Source organism: Typopeltis vanoorti, chromosome 12 (assembly GCF_054136105.1).
Source record: "Typopeltis vanoorti isolate ZY-2024b chromosome 12, IOZ_Tvanoo_1.0, whole genome shotgun sequence".
In the NCBI taxonomy this organism is placed as follows: Eukaryota; Metazoa; Arthropoda; class Arachnida; order Uropygi; family Thelyphonidae; genus Typopeltis; species Typopeltis vanoorti.
Window position 1 is genome coordinate 19,596,655 of NC_143560.1, and position 12,321 is coordinate 19,608,975.

The 12,321-nt window shown below is 36.7% G+C and overlaps 1 protein-coding gene across 3 annotated transcripts in view; it reads right to left on the minus strand.

Moving 5' to 3' along the window:
• The window catches only part of LOC150100615 (insulin-like peptide receptor), a 782,259-nt gene that overhangs the window by 419,233 nt on the left and 350,705 nt on the right, over nt 1-12,321 (minus strand). For all 3 annotated transcript variants that reach the window (XM_090401273.1, XM_090401271.1, XM_090401272.1), the window contains exons 9-10: nt 10,047-10,179; nt 4,347-4,400 (exon numbers count right to left, since the gene is read on the minus strand). In XM_090401273.1, the coding sequence (XP_090257399.1) occupies nt 4,347-4,400; nt 10,047-10,179 (187 nt within the window). The remainder of the gene's footprint in view (nt 1-4,346; nt 4,401-10,046; nt 10,180-12,321) is intronic.

Genomic DNA, 12,321 nt, shown 5'->3' on the forward strand with positions numbered 1-12,321 from the left:
ATCCTCTGTGCTCCTTGGTCTGTAGCAACATCTCACTAAATATCCTGTCTTGCCCACCTCCACCTCACACCATATGCTTTCAAAATCATTAGTGTCACAGCCTTCCAAAGCCTCCACTCTTAGAGGACTAGATCGTCACTTATCATAAGCTGTACTCCACCAGCAAGCTTTCCCTTCTTATCCTGCTGAAAAATGCTGTATCCAGCAACTTCCATTCTTGTTATTATATCTTCTTCTGTCAACCACGTCTCTATGATCCCAATAATCTTTGGCCAGGCTGATGATATCAATGCCACCAATTCCTCTCCCTTATTCCAAATACACCTGGCATGGTAAAAAACATAAAAATGCCATTGTTTCTATACCCAGCATTATCCCCTCTAGACTCCACTGGGCTCAGCATTACCTGATGTTGTCTCCCTTCTCCCAAGTATCCATTCCCACAAGCGGCAACCCCTGCTACCATCCACACTGGGACACACTAACTCGTTCAGAACAGCAATCTCTCCAGATGCCTACATCCTTCCTCATTCAAATGCAGGCGATCTCTCGCATACAATTCATCTCTGCTCTCAAACACACTCCAAGCATCCACATATTCAAATCCTCTCTTCTGACACATTCTCGCCATTATGCCATTCAATATCACCACTCTTCTGCTCAGCTCAACATTATCATACCTAGGCAACACACACACACACACACTATCTTTCCTCTCTGTGTCTTCTTTCGTACAGCCTCAAGCAAGAATCTCATATCTCTCGCTGCCCTATTTACACCACCACTCAAGTCATTTGTTCACACCATCACAATCATCTCATCCACCCTTTCCTCTCTTAATTGCCATAGCCACACTTTCTGTTGTTCCTCCTGGCAAACACTCCTCACGCATCCTATCTTGAACACCCCGGATCATTGAGTCCCCTTACATTACACCTCTTACCACCATATTCCTCGATTGCTCACATGCATCCCTAACTTTCTCTCTTGTACAGTTAGTTTGGTGTTTTGGCTAACTGCTCTCTTATTCCACATAAATCTATTAGGATGGCTATCCACCATTGTGTATTTCCATATTTAACTTGCCATATTTAATAAAAACTGTGCCTAAATAGCTAAAATATTTTACTTGTTCTATAAACTCTTCATTCAGAATGCAGTTGACATGTTCAACGTTTCTGCTATTTTCATAGTTTTGGTCTTTTCACTGCTGATTTTCATGCAAAATTTGTTGCAGGTGTTATCCAATTTAGTTAGAGAATCCTAGAGACTTGCACTAGATATGTTTAGAGTATATCATTGTTATTACATTACACCTCCAGGGAGTCCAAAGACTCATCGAGGGAAGGCATCTACTCTTCGTCTCACTACTCCACCAACCTTCATCACCTAACACCAACGCCATCTACCGCCGACTACCACTTTCACAGACAATCACAAACATCCATGCCATGTCAGGATTCGGACCCACAGCCTTTTGGCTGGAGAGCGGATATGCTAACCCTTTGGCCAACCAGGCCAGCATCTGCATAAATCAAAGAACAAAGTTTAACTGTGGGTTGCTTCAACAATCTGCAGTTATAATATCAAGCCTAATGCCACTCTCTTTCATAATGCAATCCATATAGATGATGAATAAGAGTGGAGATAATGTGCATCCTCTGTCTTCCTCCTGATTTTTCATCAAACCATCTTCTTGTATTTCCTTCAATTCTAACTGCTGTAACTTTGTATAATGTTCCATTTACCCCATATAATTTTAGTGTTTTGAAAAGCTTTTCTTTGTGCACCTTATCATATACCTTTTACAGATCTACAAAAATTAAGTACAGATCCTGGTTGTATTCTCAACTATTTGTCATAAAGTGACAATCTGATCCTGACAACCTCTGCAATCTCTAATTGGCTTGAACCCAACTTGTTTTCTCCAAGTTTCTCTTATAAATTTTTCTCAGTCCCCTTACAAATATGCTTGCATAAATCTAATGTGAATATTTAGTAGGGAAATTCATCCATTCCGGTTTATTCATTTTTTTTTTAAAGATGAGAACCATCAGAGCTCTACTACAATCATTTAGGATTCGACCTTCTGACCAGGCCCTCTGAATTATTTAGTGTGGCTGGTGCACAATGCTTAAGCATTTCTGGTTGAATATTATCTACTCCAGCTGCTTTTCCACATTTCAAGTTTTTGATGGATTTTTGTATTGATATTACTCCTCTTTGCATTCCTCTTGAAAATGTTCTAGTATGGTTCTGTTGCTGCTTGTTTTGTTTAAAAGTCTTTCAAAGTAATTGCTCCAGAAATCTATAATATCCTTATTTTCAGTTTTCATGTTACCTTTATCATCTTTGAGTTCTTTTACAGTACTCTTTCCTCCATTTCTAAGCTTCTTCAATAGTCTCCAGAACATTTTGCCACCTTCCTGATATTTATTTTCTATATTTTTACCAGTCTTCCAATGACTTTTGTTTAGCTAGATTTATGCACAGCTTAGCTCTCGCATTTTTCTCTGTATTCTTTAAGGGCATCTGCCAAATTATTTGCTAGGAACTTTTGGTATGCTTTCTTCTTTTCCAGGACTTGTTCTTTAACTTCTTGTGTCCACCATGGCGTTCTTATTTTTCTATCATTGCAAACAACTTCACCACATACCTCCCTAGCTGAATCTATTAATGTCTTCTTCAGAGTTTGCCGCTGACACTCCAAGGTTTGGTTCTTGTTTTCAATTTGTTTAATTTTTTTTTTTCAGTAATGTTTGTATAGCTGAGTCTACAATTTACTTGTAAAAGCTGCTCAACTTTAATTCTTTTTAAAATTTTCTTACACCCTGTTCTTTTTAATGAGATATCCATTTTTATCCTGATTAGTATAGTAATGGTCACTTCAATTTTAAATCCTCTGTACACTCTTGTATCTTGAACCAGCATGAAAATGTCACTATCAACAATGACATAGTCAATGAGGATTTTCTTATTTCTTGTGTCTTCTCTCCATGTGAAGTTGTGCACATCTTTATGTTGGAACATTGTGTTAGTAATGACTTGTCTGTGTCCTGAGCAGAAATCCAGCAAATACTTATCATTATAAATAGCTTTGCCCTTTTCTCCAAATTTGCCCAAAATGTTCCCATATGCCTGTTGGGATCATTTCCTATTCTACTGTTCAGATCTTCAACAAGAAAAACTTTTCCATTTTCTTTATGTCAGCTGCCTGTTTTGATGACTTGAAAAATTCTTCCACTTCTTTCTTAGAATAACCTTCTGTGGGATCATATAAACAAATAAGTTTCATTGTTATTTTTACCACTTTGAAGTGTGCTCACATCACTCTACTTGAAATTGTGTTCCAATCAAGAAGTTTATCTTCATGTTTGGTGTTGAATGCTATCACTAATCCTTTCTTTCCCAGATCATTATTGCCTGAATATAACATCCTATACTCATTATTTAGAGAGATCTCACCTGTTTATGTCTTCTTTGTCTCAGTAAAACCAATTATGTCCCCATGATACTTTTCCAATTCTTTCCATTAATACTCCTTATAGGATTACTATCTTCAGTTCTTCTTTGGGTTTATTATTCTTCGTCTTCTTCTTCTAGATGTTGAGTTGGAGTTAACTGACTTAAATATATAATAATAATATCAGGACTCTGAATTGTCAGCCCATTATAACCTAGGACAGATTGAGAAAATGTAATCTATATAGAGCATGGTAGAAAGAATGGGGGGGGGGGGGGGGGGGGGAGGAGGATGACATAGACCTAAGTTTAGAAGTGCTTATCAAACATACAATGGGAAGATTTTCTAAATGCAGTCGAAGAGGGGAAGAACAAAAACAAAGGTCTTTCGATAGCATTTTTAATGGAAAGAGTGAAAAAAGTAAGGAGAATTACTGCGATTTTTACCTGCCATTTTTTGGTGTAAAGAATTGTGAATGCATGTGTAATATATTGTCTGACGGTGTGGTGATGGTGCAAACAGAGAGAATCGACTTTATGGCAATGACAGATATAAAAAAAAAAATAAAAAAATAGAACTCTATGTAAAATAAAACTTTTAGAAATATCTTAGATATCTGAGTTTACTATTTTGGCTATAAGTATGGCTATATGGCTATATGACAAAATTTAATGAGAAAATTCATTCTCCACACATTATATACTATGGTGATATGTTTTCATAATCAATAAGGAGTATAATAAATAAAAAATTCCATGACAGTTTTAGAAAGCAAAATATTTAAATGTAAAATTTAAAAACAGAAAAGAAAAAAAATGATGGTGGGGTGCATGATGGCAAAGAGTCAAAATAATTCTATCAATGTTAAGAAAAATTTACTCACATATCTTCTCCACATGCATCTCGTCCATCAAATATTGTAATGTTTCGATATAATCTAGAACAGACAAATAAAAAATTATACTAAACAATCTATTTCATAAAATTGTTAAAATTTTACATATTCTCATATATAATATTGTTAAGTGCTTTTAAAGAAGAACAGACAGCTCAGATGCCGTCAATTAGAACATAATTCTCATATTTGGGTGGTGCACTAAAAACTTCCTAAAATGCCTGATACTATTTGAAAAGAGAGCAATCAAATTAATAGATGATTTCCTCCCCCCTCTCTTATATTCTCAAATATGAGAGAAAGAGAGAGAGAGAGAGATCATATATATTTTTTCAAATATATTCTCAATTTCCCCATCCCATCCCCAGTCTGCCAACTTTTTTTTTTTTTGGTACTCAGTTTCTAATTTCTCACTAACTGGTCTATTCTTTTTGAGTCTATGTTATATAAACTATTTTTCATCAATACTTTCATTTCATACATATTTATTTGCTGCATTTTTTTATGCTCTTATCGTTGTATTAAATGCATATGTTCATACTAGTCTTGGTTAGATTTGTCTTTTTCCATACTGGTGAATTTAAATTTAAACATTGAGAATTTTTATTATTTTTAATAGCTTTCACTTCTGGATTATATTTTCACTACTTAACAAAAATTATTACAAGGCATTTCAATCTCATTATTATCATTTTAAGATTTCTCTAATTGAAATTTTTGCATCTTATGCATTATTTTGTAATTGCTATGGTTTTTATTGTACTTCATCATTGTATTACTGATATGATCATCATCATAATATCCTGTACATCCCTTGAGTGACATACAAGATACTATGATAGGACGTGATGTTTCATTATTACTACTCATTTCTCAACAATTTAATCTTACTTGCAGGACTCCGATATTGTCAGATTCTATATTTCAGTCTTCTAAAGCACTGATAAGTGCATCAATCCACCTAGGTCTTGGTTCTCTTCTTCCTCTGGATCTTTTCTTAACATCTTCACATGTTTAACCTGTTTAACTTTTCTTCTATTTAAGTGACCATACCACCTTAGATTAGCTAATCATTCTTCAGGTGTTAACAATCTCAAGTTTCTTTCTGATATCTTCATTTTTAAAACAATTCAATCACCCCATCGATCTGTTCATGCAGTTAATTTTTTTCATAACTCATATACAGTGGAACCTCAGTTGTCGAACGCCTCTCATCTTGAACAAATCAGTTCCTGAACATATTTTCTAAACCAAAAACACACACCGGTTTCCAAACAGAATCTCGGTTCCCGAACAGGCAAACCGGCAACCACGTGATCTCCGGGCTGAGATGTACGGCCCAGGGATCACGTGGGAGAGCATCACTTACACCGCAACCTCCTCTCAATCCAGGCACCTGCTCGAATGTGCAGTGCCTTTTCTTGATTTTCTTTGTGTTTTGCTGTTTGTTTGTTTTTTATAAATTATTATTAAATAAGCCACCATGGAACCGAAGAAGGATAGTGATAGCAGCAAAGCGAAAAGAAAAGTTGTTAGAACCACGATAGGGTCGAAAAAAGAAATCTCATCCAAACATGAAAATGGCATGCGTGTCTCGGATCTTGCCATGCAGTTCGGTATCAATGATCTGTACAATACTCAAAACTAAAGAGGCGATCAAGGGAGCTGATGTTGCAAAAGGAGTGAAAGTTCTTACTAAGCAAAGATCTCAGACGATTGAAGAAGTGGAAAATTGTTGCTGATGTTGTTGAAGAGAGGGAACCCCCCGAGTGATTAAAAATTCCACAAATTATAATTGTAAAATTGATTGAGATATGTAATCTTACACCCTTGATCCTGGGATGCTTTGTCTGTCTTAAAATTTTATCATGGGTTGTCCTGTTTCAGCCCACAGTAGGATAGCCATAGAACACATATTTTATTGCTGCAATAAAACACATGTTCCTGTTACTTAAATATAAAGAGCCAATAGGCTTCATTTCGGCGATATAAACATTATTTAAATTAAGGGGATATTAAATCCCACATTGTTTTAAAACCGAATAAGAAACTCAAAGATTGGAATCAGAGAGTTTCATGCCGAATATAGTAAACTATAAAAGTATCGGTGGCCACTAGCGAGTTATTATGAGTTAAGTATTATTTATTATTAAGTATTATTAAGTATTATGAGTTAAGTATAAGTATTATGAGTTATTTTAACATGATACTGTATAAGAACATAAATGTGGAAGAACATAGGAGTTACTATAGCACAATATTATCTATTTACATGAGAGTGCCAGCTGATTAATTTTCGCACTGTTAAGCACAACAATCCTTCTTCCCCCTTTCTTTGGGGGGGGGGTGTCATTTCTATGCTGGAAAGTGGATTATAATGCAGTCGCCCTGCTCAGCCAGGAGTTTATTCCATGGATTCTTTTGTTTGAAGGCTGCAATGAGTTGGTCAGTTGTCTCTCTCTGCGAAGTTGCTGTGCTGTCTGGTCTTGTATGTCTGAGGTAGAAGTTGTATATTACCGCTTTCGCGGTGAAGAAGAGGTAATTGCAGAATGAATGGTTATTTGACTCTGCATGGACGAGATTGAAATATTCCTCTTCTGTATGAAGACTACCACAGGTGAGAGCTACCGTTTCCCAAGACAAACTGATTAATTGGGTGTTGACTGGGCATTCCAAGTAGATATGCCAGACTGTTCCTAATTGGTAGCGGAACAGGCAGCTATCTGAGACATTTGACTTAAATTTTCATAATATAGTAGGAGTGGGTAATATATTGTGCCACATTCTCCACTGAATATCTGTGTCAGGTTTGATGGCTCTTGTGCGATATGGTAGGTCCCGTTAAAATAGTGTTTGATCAGATGATGCAGGATTTTCCAATAAAGTGCTTTGGTTCGACAGTTTTTTAGCTGTAGATCTTGTTGGTATTGCTGGGTGTAAGTTTCTCCCATGAGTAATTGGTTTTTATCCAAAAGATAGGTGTCAGATCTTCTGAGTTGGGAGGGCTAAGCCCACTTCTGTTATGCTATCAGGCATAGCGGCTTGAAAAGCGGCCTTTACAGTATCTATCTGCTCAGACTTATTCCCATATTCCAGGTTTTCGAGCGATTTTGGAAAGCGCCAGGAGGCTTGGAGAAAGAATGTCACCCGAGATCGTCACGCTTCACCAGCTCCATGGAGGAAAGAAAAACTCTTTCTGAGTGATCGGGCTTCTTACCATTGTGTTCTGGAAGATGGGTTCCATGAGGATTTCAGGTAGGGATGCTATCTTCACTGTGTGTTGGAGGTTTAGCTTCTTCCATCGTCGAAGGGCATCTTTGTAGAAGTTTGTTAAATTTACTGGCACTTGAGCTGTTGTCATTCTTAAGGTTGTGGAGAGAGAGAGAGACCTCTAGTGGCAGAAGTGAAAATATATTCAGTGGTGCATTTGTGTGATAGTTCCTGTTGTAGGGCATTAAGGAGAAATCGAGCGCAGAAAGTTGTTATCCTGTTGTCAATGGAAGCCAAATTTTGTCCTCCATCTTTGAGAGAAGTACATATAGCTTGGAGTAGGAAAGCCAGTTTGTTTTGTTCCATATGAATCGATAGATGGTTGACTTTATTTGTTTGATGAATTGCACTGGTGGCGTGAGAATCTTTAGTGTATGCCAAAGGACACTGGTGGCTATTTGGTTAATGATTATTGTTCTCCCTCTTGTGGAGGCAGAGGCTCGTATTGCTGCCCACTTTCCTAGTACTTGCTTGAAACGTTTGTTTAGTGTTTCCCAGTTCTTATCCACATAAGAGGGCGTGTTTCCTAGGTAAATCCCCAGGTATTTGTTTCCCTCTGTGGACCAGGTACCAGACATTTGGGAATCGGTTCAGTTTTTCCATTTGCCACACCACAGTCCTGTGGTTTTATGTGTGTTTAGTTTCGCTCCTGAGGCTGCCTGATATTGTTGGTATGCCATTTGTATGTTATGGAAGTCCTTCTTTGCGGGCTATGATTGTAACATCAACAGCATATGCTGTCAAGGTTATGGGTTGGGAAGTTTAGGGCTGCATTCCCTAAGCAGCATGCTGAGTCTACACAAAAAGGGTTCAATGGCAATTGTGTAAAGAGGACTGGAGAGTGGACAGCCTTGTTTAATACCTCTGCTGTATGGTGCAGTTATGGTAAGCCTGTTGTTTATTTTCATGCAAAACTGTGCCTTGGCATACAACATCTTAATAGAGTGAATGATGCCTGAGCCAAAGCCAAATGCTTTCAAGCAGTTGAAGAGGTAAAGGTGTTCAACGCGGTCGAAAGCTTTTTCTTGGTCTAGTGTTACAAGACCCATTGTTTCACTGTTGTTGTTGTTGTTCGCTATGCTTATGAGATCTCTTATAAGGTGTAAGTTTTCATGGATAGATCTTCCAGGGATGGAATAGCTCTGATGCCTATTTATTATTTCGCTCAGAGCGGGTTTAAGTTTGTTAGCAATGGCTTTTGATATAATTTTGCAGTCGGTGTTTGTGATAGAGATGGGTGTCCAGTTTCCTGGTTTCGTCGCATATCCTTTCATTGGAATGAGTTTAATAACTGATGTTGTCATATTGAGTGGAAAGCCATTGGTATTCACGTTGACAAAAACTCTGTAGAGGATAGGTCCAAGCTGTTCCCAGAAGGACTGGTAAAATTCAGTGGTGAGCCTGTCTATGCCAGGAGATTTATCCTTAGGTAAGGAGGTGCAGGCAGTTTTCAGATCGTGTAACGTGATGGGGAGTTCTGTGTTAGTCCTTGTTGTTGGTGAGAGTCTTTTCACATCGGAGAGAATTACATTCATGGCCTCCATAGATGTTGAGTTGGCTTGGTACAAATTTTTGTAGTACTGCAAGGTATATAAGAGGATTTCATCATGATTTTCTATGATGTTTCCACTATCTGTTTTAATAGCAGATATAGTGGTGCACTCTTGTTGGCGTTTTTCTAGTGAGAAGAAATACTTTGTGGGGGCATCTGCGAAGTTATAGATAGATAGATAGATATAATTAAAAATACAAAAAAAAATTAATACATAGGAAAAAAAAAATCATTAGCCCCACCAATGGTACCAATGTACTAGAGGTTTACAACCTTGCATGAGTGAGTGACTGACTGATCGACTATGATTAATTAGGAGTTTATTTGCACAAGGACAGCACATGTGATATTGCATCAAAACAATGGTTGTGGTAGTACTTAAGGTAATAATAAGCAGCAATAAAGAGATAAATGAGTAAACAATATTTGCACAAGCGAGATTTTAAAAAGGTAGTAAAGCAAACCAGTTTATTAGGAGTATAGAGGCAGATAACAAAAATGATATTAAGACTGCACAATGTTTGGCAGATAGAAGAAGCATGACATGACTGAGAAATTTAAACTCTTGAGTAGTAGTTACAGATTTCACACTGGAGAGCTCCTTCATATGGATGAACAAGGGAAGGAGCAAGGACAAGGGCAGTTCTGGGAAGTGGAGAAAGGAAGTTGTGAACAAGAGGGTAATGAGAGCGCGAACTGTGAATGAGTTCAAAGAGTGGTATAACGGACTTTGTTATCTAGGATAGACCTCCCATAAAAAGTCCTGTAACTTCATGGAGGTCCTGAATAATAATAATAATAATAATAATAATAATAATAATAATAAATATACTAACCATATGCAAAAATATAATAATTATGCTTACACTTCTCTGAAGTAAATGACATAACCCAAGATTTTGCGATCATCAGACTCATTGAGTTCCGGGTGTCTCCAACGAAGTATAGCAAATCTTGAACCAATATCCCATAAAGTTACATTAATAGCAGTAACATCACCTGCAAGAACAGAAGGCAAAAGAGATAATGAAGCCGTGTAAACAGATTTTTTTCATTATTATTTAAAAAATTTAACCTGGATAACTAAACAAATTCAATAGTTTAAATAGCTTTAAGATTTCCATCATAAATTTTACATTATTCAAAAATAGCAAAGCTTATTTGATATCTTAATCATTTGGTGTTACTTTCTCTCCTATGGTTAAGAGTAGTGGATCATGATACAGTTTTTGACCCACTGGGCTGATAACCATAGGAGAGAAAGTAACGTCAATGATTAAGATATCAAATAGGCTATGCTATTTTTTTTTTTTTTTTTTTGAATAATGTAAAATAATGATGGAAATCCTAAAGCTACTAAAACTATTGAAGTTGTTTATTTATTCAGGTTACACTAATAATAGATCACTATACATATAACTGTAAATATGCTGCATTAATAAAATATCATTCTAATGATATCTTATTAGCATGATATTAGCATAAAATTACTATAACATTAACAATGGCATAAAATTAGTATAAAATGATATCAGCAGTTAGCTCAGTGAGTACATGGACGTTATTATGGGGAATGTATTAAGAAGGCCTGTTTGGCCGAGTGGTTAGTGTATCCACTCTCCAGCTGCGAGTTCAAATCCCGCAATGGGCATGGATGTTTTTGTCTGTGAAAATACTAGTGGTGGTAGTGGGCAGTAGATGCAGCTGTTGGATTACGTAGTGGAGGCAGAGAGTTGTAGAGTAGATGCCTACCCAGTAGTTAGATGCATTCACAAACTTTCCCATCACTCAAACAGTAATATGGTATCATAAAAATTCTTGTTAATTGTTATTATTATTATTTGACACCTCCAGGAAGTCCAATGACATCACGGGATGCAACCCACTCTACTTTGCTAAATACATCTCAATCTCTCCACTACTACTGAATTCTCCTTCTATGACACTACTACCATCAATGTCATCTACTGCCCATCATTACCAACAACAGTATTTTTGTCTGCAAATGGCATGTGTTGTGAAGGCTGATTTGTCTGTATATGGAATAAAAAATCCGAGTTTCCAGGAGAAAAACCCTGCTACCTCCATATAAGATTAGCTAACTCACCTTCAACTAAAAAAGCCCATATAAGGATTCACCTCATCATGATAAGAATTGAACCCAAGTCTTTTCCAATCAAAGTGCATAATATTCTACTGTTATTCCAATTGTGATACAAAGTCAGCTGCTAATCCCTCTTACAACCACACAGAGTTCTTGCAGATGAATGCTCCTTTATTAACCATACCTTCCTATACAATAACCACAATGCCAAAACAACATTTGGCATCTGACATATAACAAAAAAAAAAAGTTTCCTTGTTCTTGCAACTTGTAATATTATGGACTATGAACTATGAGACCTAACAACATCCAATTTGAAGGATACAAGAAATACATTCGCCATCACAACTACAGTCAGCCATATCTAGCTGACTATATTGCAGGAACTTTGCGCAGAATCAAATGGGAAAAAACTACTATGTTTTAAGGCAACATATGCAAACTAGAAAGACTCTTTTGGAATTAGCAGCAGATTTAAAAACCTGTCAAAAGTTAATAAATATGGTCTTCGATCTCCAATCCAACAGCCAAGGATAGCTACCATCACCCAACGAGGGCATCCCTCTTAGGACTTTCAGCTTCTAGTTTGTGCATTATTACAACTTTTATATTGTATACCAGATACAATAATAGAGTTATTTGGATAATTAGTTATTTCATTGTGCTGTTTCAATCCATTAAACATACAGATGGGGATCTTCAGCAATAGGGATACAGATTTGGAAGTATCAAATCTGATGATAAGATCAGAAAATCTGCCTTGCATGAATGATGGTTTAGTTTGGTGATTCAGTTTGTACAAGGAAAGCAAAGGTCATACCGGGCAAAATCAAAGGTTGCAGCAGTACACAATAAACAGTAATAGAGAGTTAAATTAATAAATCAAACTCTAATGAAACGCCTCCGTAGCGCAATTGGAAGAACGACAGTACATTGTGCCCTTCAATTGGAATAGGCTTAAGTTCGATTCTCATCGCGACGGGAGGAATCTTTATCTGGATGATTTCAATTGAAAGCGAGTTAGCCAATCTCATACG